At 38.8% G+C, this 23,600-nt stretch overlaps 1 protein-coding gene across 3 annotated transcripts in view; it reads left to right on the top strand.

Moving 5' to 3' along the window:
• Positions 1–23,600, top strand: part of LOC123774476 (uncharacterized) — a 274,120-nt gene that overhangs the window by 205,097 nt on the left and 45,423 nt on the right. For 2 of the 3 annotated variants that reach the window (XM_069304067.1, XM_069304069.1), the window contains one exon: positions 10,930–11,025. The exons of the other annotated variant lie outside the window; for it this stretch is intronic. In XM_069304067.1, coding sequence (XP_069160168.1) covers positions 10,930–11,025 — 96 coding nt within the window. The remainder of the gene's footprint in view (positions 1–10,929; positions 11,026–23,600) is intronic. 3 annotated transcript variants of the gene reach the window in all.

A 23,600-nucleotide genomic window follows, 5' to 3' on the forward strand; every position in this document is an offset into this window, starting at 1 on the left:
AAGGTCTGATGGCGTAGTGGGTTAAAGCATACTAGTTATGCCAGCTACTGGAAGGTAGTTGTGCTTTCTGGGTTCGAGTCCCACTGGTGGGTGTTGTCCAAAGATTGTTTATCTTCACTTGTGGTTTATGCAAGTATAGGCTTATAAGCTGGACACGAGTTCTCTCACATTGACAGTGGCTTGACGAAAATTGCAGACTGACCCCTCACTCATCTGGTGCCTTCGGGAGGTAGAGATGTTTGAGATATATATATCTCGAACTATCTACTTCTTTTGTAAGGTCTGATGGCGTAGTGGGTTAAAGCATACTAGTTATGCCAGCTACTGGAAGGTAGTTGTGCTTTCTGGGTTCGAGTCCCACTGGTGGGTGTTGTCCAAAGATTGTTTATCTTCACTTGTGGTTTATGCAAGTATAGGCTTATAAGCTGGACACGAGTTCTCTCACATTGACAGTGGCTTGACGAAAATTGCAGACTGACCCCTCACTCATCTGGTGCCTTCGGGAGGTAGAGATGTTTGAGATATATATATCTCGAACTATCTACTTCTTTTGTAAGGTCTGATGGCGTAGTGGGTTAAAGCATACTAGTTATGCCAGCTACTGGAAGGTAGTTGTGCTTTCTGGGTTCGAGTCCCACTGGTGGGTGTTGTCCAAAGATTGTTTATCTTCACTTGTGGTTTATGCAAGTATAGGCTTATAAGCTGGACACGAGTTCTCTCACATTGACAGTGGCTTGACGAAAATTGCAGACTGACCCCTCACTCATCTGGTGCCTTCGGGAGGTAGAGATGTTTGAGATATATATATCTCGAACTATCTACTTCTTTTGTAAGGTCTGATGGCGTAGTGGGTTAAAGCATACTAGTTATGCCAGCTACTGGAAGGTAGTTGTGCTTTCTGGGTTCGAGTCCCACTGGTGGGTGTTGTCCAAAGATTGTTTATCTTCACTTGTGGTTTATGCAAGTATAGGCTTATAAGCTGGACACGAGTTCTCTCACATTGACAGTGGCTTGACGAAAATTGCAGACTGACCCCTCACTCATCTGGTGCCTTCGGGAGGTAGAGATGTTTGAGATATATATATCTCGAACTATCTACTTCTTTTGTAAGGTCTGATGGCGTAGTGGGTTAAAGCATACTAGTTATGCCAGCTACTGGAAGGTAGTTGTGCTTTCTGGGTTCGAGTCCCACTGGTGGGTGTTGTCCAAAGATTGTTTATCTTCACTTGTGGTTTATGCAAGTATAGGCTTATAAGCTGGACACGAGTTCTCTCACATTGACAGTGGCTTGACGAAAATTGCAGACTGACCCCTCACTCATCTGGTGCCTTCGGGAGGTAGAGATGTTTGAGATATATATATCTCGAACTATCTACTTCTTTTGTAAGGTCTGATGGCGTAGTGGGTTAAAGCATACTAGTTATGCCAGCTACTGGAAGGTAGTTGTGCTTTCTGGGTTCGAGTCCCACTGGTGGGTGTTGTCCAAAGATTGTTTATCTTCACTTGTGGTTTATGCAAGTATAGGCTTATAAGCTGGACACGAGTTCTCTCACATTGACAGTGGCTTGACGAAAATTGCAGACTGACCCCTCACTCATCTGGTGCCTTCGGGAGGTAGAGATGTTTGAGATATATATATCTCGAACTATCTACTTCTTTTGTAAGGTCTGATGGCGTAGTGGGTTAAAGCATACTAGTTATGCCAGCTACTGGAAGGTAGTTGTGCTTTCTGGGTTCGAGTCCCACTGGTGGGTGTTGTCCAAAGATTGTTTATCTTCACTTGTGGTTTATGCAAGTATAGGCTTATAAGCTGGACACGAGTTCTCTCACATTGACAGTGGCTTGACGAAAATTGCAGACTGACCCCTCACTCATCTGGTGCCTTCGGGAGGTAGAGATGTTTGAGATATATATATCTCGAACTATCTACTTCTTTTGTAAGGTCTGATGGCGTAGTGGGTTAAAGCATACTAGTTATGCCAGCTACTGGAAGGTAGTTGTGCTTTCTGGGTTCGAGTCCCACTGGTGGGTGTTGTCCAAAGATTGTTTATCTTCACTTGTGGTTTATGCAAGTATAGGCTTATAAGCTGGACACGAGTTCTCTCACATTGACAGTGGCTTGACGAAAATTGCAGACTGACCCCTCACTCATCTGGTGCCTTCGGGAGGTAGAGATGTTTGAGATATATATATCTCGAACTATCTACTTCTTTTGTAAGGTCTGATGGCGTAGTGGGTTAAAGCATACTAGTTATGCCAGCTACTGGAAGGTAGTTGTGCTTTCTGGGTTCGAGTCCCACTGGTGGGTGTTGTCCAAAGATTGTTTATCTTCACTTGTGGTTTATGCAAGTATAGGCTTATAAGCTGGACACGAGTTCTCTCACATTGACAGTGGCTTGACGAAAATTGCAGACTGACCCCTCACTCATCTGGTGCCTTCGGGAGGTAGAGATGTTTGAGATATATATATCTCGAACTATCTACTTCTTTTGTAAGGTCTGATGGCGTAGTGGGTTAAAGCATACTAGTTATGCCAGCTACTGGAAGGTAGTTGTGCTTTCTGGGTTCGAGTCCCACTGGTGGGTGTTGTCCAAAGATTGTTTATCTTCACTTGTGGTTTATGCAAGTATAGGCTTATAAGCTGGACACGAGTTCTCTCACATTGACAGTGGCTTGACGAAAATTGCAGACTGACCCCTCACTCATCTGGTGCCTTCGGGAGGTAGAGATGTTTGAGATATATATATCTCGAACTATCTACTTCTTTTGTAAGGTCTGATGGCGTAGTGGGTTAAAGCATACTAGTTATGCCAGCTACTGGAAGGTAGTTGTGCTTTCTGGGTTCGAGTCCCACTGGTGGGTGTTGTCCAAAGATTGTTTATCTTCACTTGTGGTTTATGCAAGTATAGGCTTATATATATATATATATATATATATATATATATATATATATATATATATATATATATATATATATATATATATATATATATATATATATATATATATATATTCGTATAAGCAGAAATTCACAATATTACAAATGTTATCTCGCCTCACAGAATACTCTCATATATCTCGTGTATTTTAAAAAGAAACTCGAGCAAAAGGTTTCGATCCCAATATTCCAATAACGAAGACAACTGTGTTACCAGATACGATTTTGGCATTTGGCCTCGAGTTAATTAAGGTTCTCGACTCCCAATACCAACTTTCTCATCGTCTGGAGAAGATGGTATCATATATCTTCAGACTTTAACCCAAACCAGCAATTGCGTTGAGCGCCTAATGAACATCTCAGAAGATTTAGTTAAAGAATAAAACAATATAAACTTATTCAATTTAAAAAAATACACATTTTAAGAGATCGTTATACTTCTTTATCGAGATTTTTCTCTTTCTTTAAATTTCAAAAGGGTAATCAGAAAGAATTTTATGAATAACAAGAATCTCGATGCATATGGAGAATCTTTGAGATGCCTGATCATATATAATCACGTTGTTGTCAAATTTCCAACATTAATTTTAGCAATAAAGAGATTTTGAGAGGGGCGCTTACCGAGGGCATCTCTAGTATTGGATATACACTTTCAGAGTGCGTTATTTATTGTATGGTATACCAATCATACAACAATTGTATAAAATAGTATAACAAAAGTATAACGATGGAATAGCAAATATTATAACGATGGAATAACAAATGTTGTAACGATGAAATAACAATTGTATAACGATGATAAAATAATATAAAAATGGTATAACGGTTGTATAACAATTGAATAACGACGGTATAACGAGGGTATAACGATGGTCTAAAGATGATATGACTGTTATGAAAATATTACAAGAAACGAAACATTTCTCGCACGAATTTCTTGAACTGAGAACTCAGTGCCATCCCCAGACTCCCAGTCTTGGTGTGACCCTCAGGCAAAAGATCTCGTGGAAGTTAAAACGAGATCCTTCCTGGAAGAGGAGGACTCTCTTTCTCTCTCTCTCTCTCTCTCTCTCTCTCTCTCTCTCTCTCTCTCTCTCTCTCTCTCTCTCTCTCTCTCTCTCTCTCTCTCTCTCTCTCTCTCTCTCTCTCTCTCTCTCTCTCTCTCCCTTCTCGTTTTTAAGGAGGGGAAGAGACAAGAATATATTTAAAGTGGAGGAGGAGATATGACATATAGGGAGAGGAAGGAAGCAGAGAATGAGATACAGGAAGAAAATATAAGTGAAGGTAGAATTCATGCTAAACAGCACCAATGAAGTGGTTGGAGAGCCTGCAATGTCTGCTGGCAATCCCTCCTCATAATGAGGCTGACCCCTGGCGTTCCTATGATAGCGAGCACCCTCACAACAACATTGCCCCTCCCAAACATAGCAATATACCAGAATATTTCACACACAAAAAACAAATATGGTGATTTTATTGGTCTTACCAGTTATCATATCAGGCATCAAGCCAAAAAAACTTTTATATTTGTTATAAGGAAATGTGAGATTGGTATATGGTTTGTAATGATATCAATATAAATGGAGGTCGACCTTCTTGGGTTCGAAGACCCGCCAATTGGGATAAAATATATGACTATATTTACATATATTAATTTTAAAGGTTTATTTGTAATCATTAGTTATATCCACAATTTTATCTTCATATTTGATGAAAAAAAAAATGATTTACTGGTGCTACTTCCATTACTGACAATCAAATTGTTACAGGCACACACACACGCGCACAGAAACAAATGGGCATAGAATGCGCACAGAAAAACAAATAAGTTTCATCCTGATGTTCGTGTTCACCTAACAGTAGATACCTGGGAGTCATAGACAGCTCTTACGGGCTACTTCTTGGGGATGTGTGTGTGTTTGTGTGTGTGTGTGTGTGTGTGTGTGTGTGTGTGTGTGTGTGTGTGTGTGTGTGTGTGTGTGTTTCAGAGAGATATATGAAGTAGACATAATACAACAGAATTGTTTGGCTGGAAAGGCGGGATCCAAGAGCTAATATGCTCTATTCTGCATGCACAAATAGTATATATACACCAATTTTAATAACTATTTTTATTGCTGTAATACACTACTAGATTTCATATAACACTTTTGTATTACTAATTCAGCTACTTAAACTATTGCTAATCTACCACTAATATTACTATATTACTATTAAACTACTACTACTACTACTTAAACTAATACTAAACTTCCATAAACGTTACTATTTAATCTAATACTTAAGTACCGCTGCTGTTTCTACTTTAATACAAAACTACCACTGATACCACTATCTAATTATTATAAATACAAACTTGAATCCTTAAAACAATATCTCAGAAGCTAGGTTTATATATCAATCCCTTTTTGGGGATGTGTCTGGCAGGAAAAGATATATACCATGATAAAGATACTGGTAGCAACGCCTTGTTAGACAAACTCAGCCGGACCAACATGGACAGATAAAGTAAGAGATAAAACTATCATTTAAATTACATTATCCATGTCTAAGAAGTTAAATATAATAGATTTAAGTGGGCATGAATGTGTATTTGGGTATGTACGAGTGTATGTTGAATTTATGTTTTCATATATGTGTTTAAGTTGTTACGTATTCAAATATGTGAAGATGTACATATGATATGCTTCAAATGACTGCTAATATTAGCGGTGGATAGTTGAGTATAGTTAAATATATAAATATATTTAATAGATATGCTAGATCTCGTATGTCAAGGCGGAGTCCTCGCTCGATCACAATTTTGACGAGTCCAAGAGGCACTCAGGTGGACAGGTGGACGGGGGTGACGGGTGGACAGGCTTGCGGATTGACGGGTGGTCGGTGGATCTGAAGGATGGGTGGGGAGAGGAAAGAGAGAGAGAGAGAAAGAGAGAGAGAGAGAGAGAGAGAGAGAGAGAGAGAGAGAGAGAGAGAGAGAGAGAGAGAGAGAGAGAGAGAGAGAGAGAGAGAGAGAGAGAGAGAGAGAGAGAGAGAGAGAGAGAGAGAGAGAGAGAGAGAGAGAGAGAGAGAGAGAGAGAGAGAGAGAGAGAGAGAGAGAGGGCGTACGAAATAATATGAAATCCTTGTATCAGATCCTCCCAAGCTCCTGGCTGTTCAAACATTATTCACAATCCAGAGGTCAGTTCACCAGACTTTTTATTTTGCAAGTAAATATTATTATATTCAACATGAATGAGCACACGTACTGGTAAATATTACGTATATACTGTTTTTGTTCCTATATATCAGTGTATTTTATATCAGGATTTTATAATAAGGTCCATCTCCCCCTATCGTTTCACTGCTCCAATTTCGCCACTACTCTCTTCAATCACAATTTTTACTGCCCCTATTATTCCTCTGACTTATTCCTTCACTGCTACTATTTTTCTAATTCACTGTCCTTTTCAATTCCTTTCTCTTTTCACTTTGACCTATTTAATCATTTTCCTTTTCACCCTTGACATAACTGCTTTATTCTACTACTGTCCCTATTTTAAGATTGCCTAATTCATTCCTACTTTATCGGAGCCCTATTATTCCACTGATTTATTCTATCACTGCAATTTCTACTACTCTCATGCTCCCTTGTTACCCTTCTCCACTACTCTCGTACTCTAATGCAGCCCTATTCTGCTACTGCTCCTATTCAACTACAGGTATTTTCTTCAATTGCTTTGCTAATATTACAACACTGTCATAATCTAGCAGTTACTTTCTACACCTGCTCTACGCTACCATATTTCTCCTATTCTACCACATATCTTTTCTAATACTGTCTATTTCTACTACTGCCTGATCCTATAACCGACCTATTCTACCAATAATTTATTAAACTACATCCATATTAACAAATTTAACTTGTGTAAATTTTAACTGTCAGTTTTCGTCTCAAGTATATGTTTGCGTGATGGAACGATTGATTGATAAATATTAAGCAACCCAAGATGTGTCACGGGCAAGAGGAGCCCGTAAAGATGGAACAAAGGGTCATTGTTTATATTGGAGTCCATTTAGGAGTGGAATTGAATTAAGAGGATTAGTAATGGATTATATTCCTTTCACCAGGGATTCCGTGAATATTTATCGCTTAGTGAAACGGAATATGAGGAAGAAGGTGAGGTATATCCAACGAATATACTAGAAATATAGGTAACAGATTAAAGTGATTAAAACTATTTAGATATTTCTGAATTTTTCACTATATCTTCGTTTGTTGCGGTATTTCTTAGGCGGTTTGAGTCTTATTAAAGGAAATTAAATTAAATCATTTGAGTGAGAAAAATGAATGCTAAAGAAAATTTATACAACGAAAGAATTACAAATTGAATATATAAATAAAGTAGCAAATCAAATTGAGTAAATCAAATAATCAGATATTGCGCTGATATTCCGCGAATAAATATCAGGTTAATCTTATATGTATTATTTTCAGGAATTTTATTGCATTATTTTTTATTTCTGGCGAATAGATTGAGATAGTGGTAAGAGAGAAGTAGTTGTAAAGGTGGTATAAGGGGAAGTAAATTTGAAAGAAGGGAAGAGATACTAAGTTAGAGTAAGAGAAAAAGGAGTAAATAGGGGGGGGGGTAACTTGAATTAAAAAAGAATAGAGCTTGGAGGAGTAAGAAGTTGAGCTGAAATAAAAAGGGGAGAATGTTGTTTCTCTGGATGGAGGGAGGGGGGGGGGGAAGTTAAGGAGGAGGGTAAAGGGGAAAATTTTAGGGTGTGGGAATTTTGGCCATATTGGGGACAGATTAGAGTGGGGCATATTGATGAGAGGGCAAGGGGGGGGGCTATACTGGAGGGAAGAGTAAGAGGAATAAGGTTGGAGAGAAAGTAAGTGAGGCAAGTTGTGGAAGTATGTTAGGGAGAGGAAGTAAAGGAAGATACGACGTGAAGAAACTAAAGAAGTAGTAAGATGGACGATGAAAGGGGAATGTTGGAGAAGGGGAAGCAAATTGGTTCAAGTGAATTTGTTGTGAGGGTAAATGAGTTATGTGAGGAAGTTGGGGGGATGCTCTGACTTACCCCTAGGATGTTGGTGTATTTTCTTCCTTCTGGTGTTATTCAACGAAGGAATTATTCTAATTGCAAACAAAAACTCGGTACAGCAGATCTTATTAGCAATAGAGCTCCAAAGATTTAAGACAAAGAAATTAATTGGAAATAAACAGCACAGGAGATTCAAAATTTATTTTATGAGAAACCATTCCCTAATTCTCCATTGGCAATAGTCTGTTTTTTTGGGGCTGCTGTCAATCTGACCCAATCTCAGGTTATACTCGTCCAAGCTACGCCTATACCCAAAGATTTATTCATTAAGTTGAACAAATTAAGTAATACAAAAATCTATTTTCCCATATACGTTTTAATATTAGTGTATATTCAAATTATGAACATAGTTAGAGCTGAAACAGGTTAGGTTAGCTGTCTTAGTTCTAATGGCAGATACCTGTATTTGCAGTACGTGCGAGAAACATTTTGAGAGGTGCAATTCAATCACTTGAAGAAAGCGAAGCACTGTTCAAGAAAAGTATGAATGTAATCTGTTGAGACAGATTTATAAAACATTTTAGCATTCATAAATTTGGGATTCGGCTGCTGGATTAGTAAACAATTAGGCACAGTTTATGAGAACGGGCTGTGTGAACCCAACAAAGTTCGAAGCATTACCTGAAGAGTTAGTCCATTCATTAGTACCTGTCCATATTGTAAATACTCTAGGAAAAGCACCTTAACTAACATAGACCTAACTATGCATAAAATCAACAATTACAAAAAAATAATTCATTACAATTGCGAGGTATACTTCACAATTGTGCTAAATTATAGTAATTCGGACCTAATTTCAATAATTATAAAAATAAAATTAATATGTAATAGTAAGAAGAATAATAATAAGAAGAAAAATTTTAATAATAATTGTATTACAATAATAATAAAGTCACATATAGTAAAATTTGCTTTAATGATAATAATAATAATATTAAAATGAAAAAACAAATAAACAAAAATAACCCCGGTTCCAATGTGTGAACATTTCTATACGTGGTAAGCGAATAAAATCAACTACAAAATATGAATGATAATGAAAGCTTTGATGCCGTAAACGGAAGCTTCATTAAGTTACATAGTTAACACATCCCATGCACGTGACCACGGCCGTGTCAACAACGTCAACGTCTGTTAATGTGTTTGTCTCTCCGTTGTTAGTTTACCTTTTGTCATTGGTGCCTCTACTTCCTGTTCTTAGTTCTATTGTCTTTGTCTTCTCTGTTGGAGAATGTGTTTGTGTTCGTCTGTCTCGCCTATGTGTCACTGTGGACGGAATCGAGATAGGTAGTGATGCTACTGGCATGTGCCTTTTCCCACGCCAAGGTAGCGTATGTGTGTGTGTGTAGTTAACTAAGCGTAGTTACCTAAGTGTAGTTACAGGATGAGAGCTACACTCGTGATGTGCGTGCGTGTGTTTATGTTTTTATGTGCCGAAAACGTGGCTTTTCCCCATGTTGTCTGTGCTACATTAGTAAAAATATTGCCCCCATTGACATGATATTTTGAACTTGTATGCTGTTGATATTACCGGAGAATTGTGTGTTTAATTCTTCCAATTCTACCTTTTCCTGTTTATGTGCCTTTTCCTTTACCTCCCAGATTCTCCAGTCGCTCCTTTCCTTGTTTTTCCATTCAACTCGTGCCATTCTCGTACTTTTGAAGACCTTCTCCTGCCCATCTCTTACCTTACCCCCTACTCATAAAATCTTCCTTCTTCAACCCACTTTACCTTGTCGTTTCCCTCTTGTCCTCTTTTTCGTACTCTATTCATCTTATTCATTTTCATCGTCTCCTGCATCAACTTTATTTTATTCGGACATTTTCTATATATATTTTCATGTTTTCGTACTTGCGTCGCCTTTATTCCTGAATCCTTCTTGATACATTGCTTCTTTGGACCCCCCCCTCTCTCTCTCTCTCTCTCTCTCTCTCTCTCTCTCTCTCTCTCTCTCTCTCTCTCTCTCTCTCTCTCTCTCTCTCTCTCTCTCTCTCTCTCTCTCTCTCTCTCTCTCTCTCTCTCTCTCTCTCTATTGCATCACCTTTCACAATTCTTCTTCTCTACCTACACTTTACCTAATCTTCCGTTATAAACCACATCCTTGCTCCTGTAATATTCCTCTTGAATTATTTAATACAAAGTTTTAGTCAGTTATATATCGTGACAAAAACGTTATCTGTCCTAAACCTTCAAATAAGTTTATTTTTTTGTTTACATTTTGTCTGACTTTGCTTCACAGAGACAGACGCATAGTTACCAAGTATTTCTGTAACTTTCACTTTCGTCTCCCTGATTCTCTACTGATATATTTTTGTAATTTTGCTCTTCATGTCTATATATTTATATATTCTATTTAATCGTTTCTAATCTTGCATCCTTACTCGTGGTCTTCTTACCCTCTCCCTTTATAACAGGTATATCATCTTCTGGAACCAATTCTCTTTTTTCCCTTTATTTCTTGAGAAGCTTTTCAGAGCAACTTCACCAGAGGGTTCCATGTTCCTCACAGCTTTTTCCATTAATTCCAATACAATTCTTCAGTTCTCTTCATCATCTCCCTTTTCTCACGCTTCTCCGTCCATACCATCCCATTTTTCTGCTCATCTTACCCCGAATTCATCACTCCTCTATCATCTTCATCTCTCCCAAGTCCCATTACGAGAAGCTCGTCCTAGCCGTTTTTCAAAACTTCTCACATCTATCTCTCTCATAGCCACCCCTGATACCTCTGTTTCTTCATTACTTTCTCTTTCATCACCACGTCCCTTTTCTCCCTTTCTTCTGTACCTTCTTCCCTCACCATCTCCCTTCCTTTCCCCTTGGAAACACCACTCTGCCCAACGGGCCTCCAGAGTGTCTTGTCATGAAGCTAACGCCTCTCTTACCGGTGCAGTGGACTCGAAGTCATGGATCCAACTGACGCCTCGTCGAAGGACCTACTTCGGAATCCACCGGAAGGGCTCGTCCATCTCCAGTTCCACGGCTGCCGGTAACGCTCCTTCTCAGGGTTTGAAATGCCACGATTTTTTTTATTAAGTTCTTCGCTAGTCCGTCTCCTGCCCAGGGGCTAGATTCACGAAGCAGTTACGCAAGCACTTACGAACCTGTACATCTTTCGACAAACTTTGGCGGCTTTGTTAACAATTATTTAATAGTTAATGAGCTCGGAAGCACCAGGAGGCTGTTTATAACAATAACAACAGTTGATTGGGAAGTTTTCATGCTTGTAAACTGTTTAATAAATGTAACCAATGGCGTCAAAGATTGAGGAAAGATGTACACGTACTTAAGTACTTGCGTAACTGCTTTGTGAATCTGGCCCCTGTCTCTTAACTTCTACCAGGCACCGCTATTCTTCGCTGTTAGCGTTCATAGTTTCTTTTAGAAGTACGGCCTTACGCCCTCCTCTAGATATTGGACCTGCACTGCTTGTTGTGTCTGTACAGGGCATCACACTCGGGCTTTACATGTAATACTCACGATCTTCCCTGTTGCACTGGCCGTCAAGGAGGTTGTCATTTTTATAGGAATGGCTGTTGGTCTGTTGATCTCTCTCTCTCTCTTTCTCTCGCGCACTCTCTCTCTCGCTCTTGCGTACTTGCACTGCTATCACCACTATTAGTCACCGCTATTGATAATAATTAGCATCTTTATCACCAATTGTTTCAGCTATCAGCAATCGTCAAGGACTCTTGTAACAACCACTGTCATCAGTTACCATCAGCACCGTATCAACCAACATTATCCTGACACCACAATCACTATTCCCATGACCACCACAATCATTATTACAACACCTATCAACACCTACCATCACCTCCACCAACATTACCTCAACCGGAAAAAAACCGTCTCCAGCCACAGTCACCACAAGCACAATTAAAATAACTACCCGCGCCTACGTCACTACCACCTTCCCTACAACCACACTTACTCTCCAACATATTGCCACTACCACTCAACATCACCTACAACGCACCACTATCGCAGGCGATGAGTCACAATAACGTGGCTGAAGTATGTTGACCAGACCACACACTAGAAGTTGAAGGGACGACGACGTTTCGGTCCGTCCTGGACCATTCTCAAGTCGATTGTCCATTCTCGAATGTGAGTCCATTCTCACAATCGACTTGAGTATGATCCAGGACGGACCGAAACGTCGTCGTCCCTTCAACTTCTAGTGTGTGGTCTGGTCAACACCACTATCGCCACCACCACTGTAACTTCTGTTCCATCACTACAAACACCATCATCATTAACTTAACCCAGACCACAAGCATTAACCCATACCACAAACATTATTATTACTGTATAACTACCGTCACATCGATCCAAACTGCAGTCATAACAACAATCTCCACAACTCAAAGCTACTGTCTTGCGATGTCCAGCGCCTCCAGCACAAGATGCATGCAGCGCGAGGATTAAAATAAGCTTTCTTTATCATACAAACATCGTTCATTTTCTCTGTCTCTTCCCTCTGGACCTGACTGATGGAGAATTGAGCCCCCCTTTTCCTTTTGTGTTTGTTTGGTGACCAATGTATGCCAGACTGGAAGGTATGTTCTCTCTTTTTTTCCCCCACTACCACCACCTCTCTCTTTTCTCTCTTTCTCGCCCTCTCCTTCTTTCTCTCTCTCTCTCTCTCTCTCTCTCTCTCTCTCTCTCTCTCTCTCTCTCTCTCTCTCTCTCTCTCTCTCTCTCTCACTCTCTCTCTCTCTCTCTCTCTCTCTCTCTCTCTCTCTCTCTCTCTCTCTCTCTCTCTCTCTCTCTCTCTCTCTCTCTCTCTCTCTCTCTCTCTCTCTCTGTCATACCCTCGCAGGCCTCTCACACCAACCTTGAATGCGCTTCCGAGGATCTCGCTGGGTCTTCCAATGGATCCCTGAGACTTGTTTCTTTCTGTCACTCAGAAGAGAAACTTGAGCATGGATGTTTTGATATATTAATATTGGTGTATACGTTTTCACAAACACTCATATATATATATATATATATATATATATATATATATATATATATATATATATATATATATATATATATATATATATATATATACATATATATATATATATATATATATGTATATATATATATATATATATATATATATATATATATATATATATATATATATATATATATATATATATATATATATATATATTCACACGAACAACCTCAGTGAAACTTGAAATTATTTTTAGTATTTTTGCATCGTGGATACACAGTTGGTAATGCGCACTTGGTGGGATGAGGCGTAGTAAGGTATAATATTTTTGAGGTAGGTTGGGACAGTAGATGTGGTACACTGTGGTTGTTCTCTATTGGTGTAGGGGAAAAGCTGAGGTACACCTGAGAGTAAGCTGGCTCAAGGAGGAGGAGTATGGCTTATCATCAATTATTGATGCTCTTTTTCCTATCATTCTGGCATCGTTGGTTAAGATATCTCTGGTGAGGGATCTGGTTGTGTCTAGAAACAGTGTGAGCTTTGATAGAGCCATGTTTACAGTGTAATATCAGTCCCCTTGACAAAAAAATTGTTTTTCTATATATTGAGATTAACAGTCCACAAGTGGGCATGTAAAGGAATTTGTCTCCTTCAAAGGCGTTACTCCTGGTGTCGGTGAAGTTATATTTGAGTACATTGGCGATCTTCTTGCTCTTATGGTAAACTGTGAAAATTATCTTACAGTTAGTGTATGTACGGAACACGTTTCTCTCGATAACGTCATTCAGAATTCTTTCCTCTTTTTTTTGTGTATATGTGTGTGAGCCGCTATAAAGGCGCTCCTGTGAGAGAGCGCATTGGTTGGAGAGAATCTGAAGCGTTGGTCGTTTCATCAGAAGCTATATAGAGGTTCGTCTTCGCTTTAATGACCTCTTCGACGTATCCGTTTTCCTCGTTAACTTGTTTCCAAATGTAGCTGTGTCTGATTTCACGGGTGACGTAGGCGTTGGCAACTCTATTGATATTGTCCCACCTGTAAAAGACTTCTATTCAGTTTCCACCGCTGTTCCCTTGGTAGAGGTCCGCCCGTGCTAAATAGTCTGTAATTGTTTACCCTATTAATTCCTTATAGAAATTTGTATGTTGTAATCATATCTCCCGTAGTTTTCAGTCTTCCAACGACATGATGTTTAATTTCTGGATCTTTTTCTCATATATATATATATATATATATATATATATATATATATATATATATATATATATATATATATATATATATATATATATATTTATATATATATGTCATACCTAGTAGCCAGAACGCACTTCTCGGCCTACTATGCAAGGCCCGATTTGCATAATAAGCCAAGTTTTCATGAATTAATATATTTTCTCCAATTTTTTTCTTATGAAATGATAAAGCTACCCATTTCACTATGTATGAGGTCAATTTTTTTTATTGGAGTTAAAATTAACGTAGATATATGACCGAACCTAACCAACCCTACCTAACCTAACCTAACCTATCTTAATAGGTTAGGTTAGGTTAGGTAGCTGAAAAAGTTAGGTTAGGTTAGGTTAGGTAGGTTAGGTAGTCGAAAAACAATTAATTCATGAAAACTTGGCTTATTAGGCAAATCGGGCCTTGCATAGTAGGCCGAGAAGTGCGTTCTGGCTTCTAGGTACGACATATATATATATATATATATATGTATATATATATATATATATATATATATATATATATATATATATATATATATATATATATATATGTTGTTGAATATGACCGAAAAGGTAATATTAATAATTCTAACACGAATTTTCTCAATATTTCCTATGTTTTTCTTCACTGTCGAGGATAATTGAAATATTCTCGACAGTGAAGAAAAACATAAGAAATATTGAGAAAATTCGTGTTAGAATTATTAATCTTACCCTTTCGGTCATATTCAACAACATATGTTTACAAGAAACTTTCTTTAACTCCATTCTGTGCTTGACTTCATAGGCGTGTGAACTCACCTAGTTGTGCTTGCGGGGGGTTGAGCTTTGGCTCTTTGGTCCCGCATCTCAATTGTCAATCAACTGGTGTACAGATTCCTGTAAACCAGTTGATTACACACAAATACACACATGTGTGTGTGTATATGTATGTGTGTGTGAGTGTTTTTGTGCTTGTGAGTGTGTGTATGTGTTTGTGCTTGTGAGTGTGTGTGTGTGTGTTTGTGTGCGTGTGCGTATGTGTATGTATAATAAAGTACATTTTGTGCAAATTTTCATTATATACTAATTGTGAAAGTACTGCTTAGCATTGTTTGAGGTACAAGTAGATTCATTTTAGTGTGTTTATGTCTATGTATATTGACATACGTATATGTGTGTGTATTTCCGTTCATTGTCCCTCTGTCTATGTATAACAGTATAAGATTCTTCTCTGGTGCTCCTTATTCCGATTTACAAATAAGTGAACGAAAATTATTATATGATAGACCAGTGTTGTAGATCTCGACTCTGTACAGTAGTTTGGTACATTTATATATATACATATATATATATATATATATACATATATATATATATATACATATATATATATATATATATATATATATATATATATATATATATATATATATATATATATATATATATATATATATATATATATATATATATTTATAATATATTGTGCTTTTGTATATATAATAAAAACGTGTACTGCAAACTAAACAATTTCAATTAGCTACTGAATACACTTTAGTTGCCAAATTTGTATGTCTCAGGTAAGTGATTCATGCATCATTGTCCTGCTATTTATACTATTTACTCCTCAAGTGCTGCAGTGCAACGAAAAAGTTATTTCAGTTTCTATACATGAAAGGGAACCTATTTCGAAAATATGTAAGAGGAAAACAAACAAAAGTTTCAATACGAAGACAGTTTTGAGAATTTTTTTTATAGGTTTTCTGGATTTTCATCCTGGATGAGTCGTGACAGAATTGTCTATTTTAGTTTTAGAGTAGACATAAGGTCCCTATTTCACCTGCTGGATTGTTACGGAAAACTTGGAGACGAAACATGGTGAAAGATAGCAAATAAAATATCTTAATATCTATATAATATCAAATAGGGACCTTAAGTTCTAGTCAGTTGATATTGTCATCACTGGCAACCTTGAAATTAGGTACTTCAAACAATGCTTAACCCTCAGAAACTCCACACTATTAGGTTTGATTCTAAATGACATGGAGTTGAGCCCATCAACGTCTTTGGTTGACAATCATTATCCCTAATAATGCAACACAATTCCCATCACATTATACTTAGGAGAGACCTGAGCTGGAATTTCACACATTATCATTTCATTCCCCTTTCCTTGGTCATATGTACTACGCCTAATTAACGACCAATTAACAATTTTGTTACCTGAGGGCAGGTGGTATACTATGTCGGCTCTTCTGGTCATCAGATAATATTCACTACACTTACTGTGACTATCCCAGCAGATCAGAGAGGGTGCGGAGAGAGAGATAGAGCGAGTGGGATTGTCAGGTCACAGATCTTGGAATTGTGAGACATTAAACTCCGTCAGCGTTACCTCATGAATCTGTGTCACTTAAAGAATAAAAACTCTAAAGAAAGAAACTTACCACGTTGTAACTCACTCGTTCTGAAAGTTTCCCAGTATTTTTGACTCGTAAATCTTGCATGTCTTTCCTGGTTAGGGGGAGGGAGGGAGAGAGAGAAAGAGAGAGAGAGAGAGAGGGGAGAGAGAGAGAGAGAGAGAGAGAGAGAGAGAGAGAGAGAGAGAGAGAGAGAGAGAGAGAGAGAGAGAGAGAGAGAGAGAGAGAGAGAGAGAGAGAGAGAGAGAGAGAGAGAGAGAGAAAGAAAGAGAGAGGGAGGGAGAGAGAGAGAGAGATGGGGATAATTGAGCGGATCTGCTGGCTTTTGCCCCTCATCTCACTCTACAAACTTGACCTACCTCAAGAAACAAGACCCTCCCCGCAGTGAAGGGAAGATGGTCGATATAATCCCAGTCCAAAAAAGCAAGAGCCGTTCAGTGGTCGGCATCTATAAACCAGTGTCCCCTTGCTGTTAATTACAGGGCATAATATTTTAGACAATGTTCTTACAATGAACATCAGCATTCTTTGAACGTTATGAGTTATTATGCAGTCGTGAATATTATCTAAGATCGTCTAAAACAAATCTTATGTTGAACCTTTTGACTATGTGAAATCAGACAAAAATCAGCAGTGTTGTTCCACTGGACATTGTATTTCCTTTTGACCGGGTTTGACACCACGGTATGCTGGCGGAGCTTAAAGAATTTGTAAAATCTCAGATTACATTCTACAACATAGGGAATGCTATCAAGAACATACTCTAAGAGTAGTCTATAATGGAACAAAACCTAGAATATACTGAATTGGTGCATGTGAACTAGGAGGTAGGGTGCTTAGTCCCTGTTGTAGAAAGGTTACTTCATCTATCTACTTCCCTTCGTTCCTGAAGCTGATGACTGACGACGAGGATCATTAATAACATGACAGGTTATATTTGCGACCGAGAAACACAGGCGATGTTCGTACATAAACAACATAAAACTGCGCATACGAAAGAGTGCAGCAAATCTAGTGCTCACTTGTGGAGTAGGCATCTTAAAGATGAAGATGCCTACTTCACCTACTTTTATTCCTCAGCGTCCATGAACAGACACGTGCAGAACTTAGTAAGCAGGACACCAAGGAACTTACAGCAGAAGGGGCGCACTTCTTGCTAATTTGGCAGCCGGCGCTGTAACACCTGATACGAAACAAAAACTATCTTCCATCTTGAGCACGACCCACTCTCCTTGACGGTCGTCCCTCGTGTATGCTGTTAGCTAGTGTCCATTCAGTTGGAGGAAAGTATTTTGGCCAGGGTAAAAGTTAGGAATTTATGAATAAATTCTAGTTAGCACTAGAAATAAAAAAAAAGTACAAGGGAGAGGTTCTTATCGTATGTGGAGTTCCGCCACGGCTCGGTGCTTAGGGTGAGAGGCGGTCAATGGCAGTAGGGGGTAAATTTCTGAGTTAAAAGACATTGTTTTGGCAGTGATATTTATCAACAACTACGATTCGACCATTGTTCAGAACGAGGAGCACCTAGCTAGAGATAGGAAATCCACTTGAGAGGACTCCTTGTAATGAGGTGTTAACAGAACATTAAACTGTTAGGAACTAGAGGTGTGTGCGTGAATTGAAATGCCAGGACGGTAGAATAGGTTACTACTGGGACAAGACATTAAATGAAATTGAAGGTTTAGAAGTAAATTTGAAAAATTTGAATAATTATTTGGGGGGTTGAGGGGTGGAAGCGGGCAGACTTCGTCATAATCATATAAAATTTCTAAAGGCATACTACTTCACAAACAAAAGTAGTATTATGATTAAAATAGATGATTAAATGGCAGATGTGTGCAGAGAAACAATTCTATATTATTGCACCATCGTGCATGATTGTATAAAAACATTCAGCTAAATATAAAATTAAGAGAGAGAAATATTTTCATATTAACTCTATTTAAATCCACAATACCTTTTCGTAAATATTACGCTCTGAAGATAAATTTACGATAACCGATAAACATGAGAGAAAAGTAAACACGAAACTGCTTCAGCACTTTCGAGAATATATTACAACCTGTCTTTGAAAGTATTAAATATACACGAAAATGCTCAACCAATTTACTAATTTCTCAGAGATTATCGTCTATTAAAATGAACATTACCCCTTTGGATTTTTTACAGATTCGCTGAACACATTAATTATGAATATGATAATCTGTGTTGTGATGAGTTAATTAATATCTGAGTATGAGGGGGGAGGTTGAAAGGGGTGAGAGATGGTAGAGGGATTGAGGGGGGAAATAGAGAGGGGGTGAGAATGGGCGGAGAAGAAGAGGAATTGGAAGGAGAAGGAGGTTTAAAGTGAAAGGAAGGTGAGGAGTGGGTAAGGAATTTAATAAGACGAGAAAAACAAACAGAGAAGAGGGGTAAATAATCGACAAAAAATTGACAAAGAGAGGATTGGTATGGGAGTAGGGCATGTGTATGGGTATGAGAGGGGATTGTAGCGGATAGGTACGAGAGAGAGAGGATTGAAAGAGAGAAGAAGAGAAAGGATGGCTAAAGAAAGAGGATGGGTAAGGATATGAGAGGATGTGGTAAAGGAAGAGAAGGAAGGGTTGCTGATGAGTATTGGAAGAGAGTAGAGGGTAGAAATTGAGTTAGGGAAAAGAGTATGGTACAGCGAAAAAAAAGAATAGGTAAGTGAGAAGAGGATAGGGCAGAGGATGGGTTAGGTAAGAGATGAAGAAGAGGAGAGAGAGAGAGAGAGAGAGAGAGAGAGAGAGAGAGAGAGAGAGAGAGAGAGAGAGAGAGAGAGAGAGAGAGAGAGAGAGAGAGAGAGAGAGAGAGAGAGAGAGAGAGAGAGAAAGAGAGATAGAGAGAGAGCACCTGTCACCAGATAGCTAATTAGGCAAATGACCTCATTTAATGAGGTATTAAATAACACTCCGGTCAGGTCAGCCAACAAACCAAGTTGCAACATTTCTTTCTCAGTACTCACCTGTTTCTACTCATCTATTCGTACTCACCTTTTTGTGCTTGCGGGGGGTTAAGCTCTGGATCTTTGGTCCCGCCTCTCAACTTTGAATCAACTGGTGTACAGGTTCCTGAGCATATTGCGCTCTATCTTATCTACACTTGAAACTGTGTTTGGAGTGAACCTCCACCACATCACTGCCTAATGCATTCCATTCGTCAACCGCTCTGACACAATTATTTTTTCTAATATCTCTGTGGCTCATTTGGGTATTCAATTTCCACCTGTGTCCCCTAGTGCGTGTGCCCCTTGTGTTAAATAGCCTGTTCTTATCTACCCTGTCAATTCCTCTGAGAATCTTGTACGTTGTGATCAAGTCCCCCTTAGCTCTTCTGTCTTCCAGCGACGTAAGGTTTAATTCTCGTAGTCTCTCCTCGTAGGTCATACCTCTCAGCCCGGGTAGTAGTCTGGTGGCAAACTTTTGCACGTTTTCCAGTTTAGTCATATGCTTGACTAGATATGGACTCTAGGCTGGGGCTGCATACTCCAGGAACTGCCGTTCTTGCCATTCTAAATGAGTGTGATGCAATGCGTGAATGTCAGTATATTAGGAATGGTTCATGTAGATACTAGTCAGTAATGAATAATTCATGTTGACACTAGTCAATAATGAATGGTTCCGGTAGAAACTAGTAAAAAAAATGCATGAAATGGGTAGAAGTGTGCAAAAAAATCTACTGCGTTCAATACGAAAGAAGAGTGAAGGCCACATAAAAATGTTTTATAAATAGTAAAGGAAATTGGTTAAAGGCGTTCATTTATATTTGCATCAATAATGCAGAGAAGAGGAACTGGTACAAATGATTCCATGATGTTTATGTGGGAAGTAAATGGATTGCAACAATGTGTGCATCGTAAATAGAATAGCAAATGCAATATAAATGCAATGTAAGTGCAACGTGAACGTGGCATATATTCACTGTGAATTATCTGGTATGTGGAAGCGGAATTTTGAACAAAAGTTTTAATGATTTTTAGGTGGATAAGCAATGTATGAGCAAATACTAGAGTACACACGAGAGAAATGTTTTTTGCAGAATATGAACTGACAACCAATTTCCTTGAAATTATGATGTTAATAAAGTTCTAAGCTAAATAAAAATACACACACACACACACACACACACACACACACACACACACACACACACACACACACACACAAAATGTGTGTTATTTTTTCTAATATCTCTGTGGCTCATTTGGGTATTCAATTTCCACCTGTGTCCCCTAGTGCGTGTGCCCCTTGTGTTAAATAGCCTGTTCTTATCTACCCTGTCAATTCCTCTGAGAATCAAGACCGTCCCATCCCGGTCACATCGACCGGGTAAACAAAGATAAACTATTCAACACTGGTGGGACGCGAACAAGGGGACACAGGTGGAAACTGAGTACTCACATGAGCCACAGAGACGTTAGAAGGAACTTTTTTAGTGTCAGAGTAGTTAACGGATGGAATGCATTAGGCAGTGATGTGGTGGAGGCTGACTCCATACACAGTTTTAAATGTAGATATGATAGAGCCCAGTAGGCTCAGGAATCTGTACACCAGTTGATTGACAGTTGAGAGGCGGGACCAAAGAGCCAAAGCTCAACCCCCGCAAGCACAAATAGGTGAGTACAAATAGGTGAGTACACACACACACACACACACACACACACACACACACACACACACACACACACACACACATACACACACACACACACACACACACACACACACACACACACACACACACACACACACACACACACACACACACACACACACACACACACACACACACACACACACAGATATATTAGAACAAAGAAGGTCAAACAAAGAGGTAAAAGTTGGAGAGTGAAAAACTAGAGTAACGGGTTGGGGAATACCAATAGGTCGAAGGATTGTCTGTATAGGGTAGGATGGGGAAGAGAACTCAGAGAAAAGTCATCATAAGGCAAGATGTATTAAATAATGAGCAAACTCAAAGAAGCCAAGGAAAGATTCATACCAATGCTGAGGTAAATGGGAACCAAACGGAGAATTAGCCCATGGTTCAACAGACAGTACTTGGAGGCAAAGAGAAGACGCAAAGGTACATTGGAGAACTACAAAGAGCACAGCACTAAAGAAAATCACAATGAATACGCAAGGTCTTGGAAAGAGTACACATATAACAGGATAATAATATGCACAAAAAAGGAGAAAATGAGAACCGCTAAACTACCGACCAGTCTCACTAACAAATTTTTCTGTGTAAGTTACTAGAAAAAATGTTTTGAAGCACTCTAGTATAAAACTTAGAACAGCTAAATTTTGCCTCACATCACCCGCACGCATTTAGGAAAGGAAAATTGTGATTAACAACTTCTTGGAGTTCTGCAATCAGGTGACAGAAATCGAACAATACAGAAGGGTGGAGAAAAGGGGGTGGGAAGGGGGTTACGAGAGGAGTATCACAATTGTCGGGGCCAGGGCCAATCTTATTCCTAGTAGGTCTCGCTTCATGCAGGTCGGCGTTCAATCCCCGACTGTCCAAGTGGTTGAGCATCATTCCTTTCCCCCTGTCCCATCCCAAATCCTTATCCTGACCCTTTCCTATTGCTATATAGTCGTAATGGCTTGGCGCTTTCTGCTGATAGTTCCCTTCCTTCATAACAGTGTTTGCAGACAATGCAAAGCTAATGAAGGTGAGTCAAGATAGAGAGAGAGAAGGATATACTGCGAGCATATCTGGACATATCCCAGAAGTGGTCTGAAAAGGGGATTACTAGAATTTATATATGAACTGAATTTTCAAGACGGGTACATTGAATATTGGAAGTAAACGAAGTACTTAAGAAAAAATTTGAACGTAATCAGTTGTGAGATCAATATACAGAGTTTTCCCACTTCTAGCCCATTGCATATCCAAACTTTGTTTTAGATCCTTGTGTATCCACCACATGCACCGGTTACGGAACTCACGACCATTTCGTAAATATTTAAAAGCTAATCTGTGGCTAATTTACCAATTTCCTGTCATTTTCTTGGTCAGGCTGTAACAGCTAATGAGAAAGCTAAGCTCATCTTCCCATCACCCGTTATGTTGCTAGCGTCTCCTCTGTTTAGTAAAAGAGAGACTCAGTGGCACAAAGTGATAATTGCTGGAGAATATTACAAAATATAATGGAAACGTAATTAAAACTTGATCAAATTAAGAACAAAATCAACAATGTGACTAAAACAGATGTAGCCTGTGTTATTGAAAGGAGAAGAGATGCCCTTAAGGAATTTTTGTTGAAAAGATATACAGCATGTTTCCAGAAACGAAGAAAGTTGGAAAAGAGCTTGAAGACATTTCATATCTTACCTGTATATAAGACAGCTGACTGACAAAGCAGCTTCCAGCTATAGGATTGCATCCCTAACATACCTGTTGTGCCATAAATCCGAAAAACTCTAACACGCTTCACCAGCATGGCTTCAGATTGGACAAATCTTGTCTTTCTAAATCTAAAATAATTCAACGATCGTGCAAGGCATGTCAAACAAGACAGTAAACGAGTGGACACACTGTCATATTCCTAGACTGCCAGAAAGCCTTGAACATTGCCCCACAAACAAGGGCAGGCCGGTAACATCAGGATCATCAAATTAATGTGAGCGTATTTTATAGTAAGGTTCCATGAAGACAAACTACAAATGCACTGATGTTTACGTCGCTGTGGGAGTGAACAGACATGAAGACATAATCACGATTAACTACATCGTCATATATATTTCAACAAAGAACAGAAAGACTAAATAGCATGGAAAACGGCACTTACATTGAGGTTTAGTTTCCAGGTTTCGTGAATGGTGAAGCGTGTATTCCAGGTATCGCTGTGTGGCTAGCACTTCAGGAATCGTAGGAATTCAATCGTAGGAATCGTAGGAAAGTAATCGTAGCTCTCCAGGTATTGTTGGGGGGGGAGTGGGGGACTTT

The sequence above is a fragment of the Procambarus clarkii genome, chromosome 51 (genome assembly GCF_040958095.1).
Source record: "Procambarus clarkii isolate CNS0578487 chromosome 51, FALCON_Pclarkii_2.0, whole genome shotgun sequence".
NCBI lineage: Eukaryota > Metazoa > Arthropoda > Malacostraca > Decapoda > Cambaridae > Procambarus > Procambarus clarkii.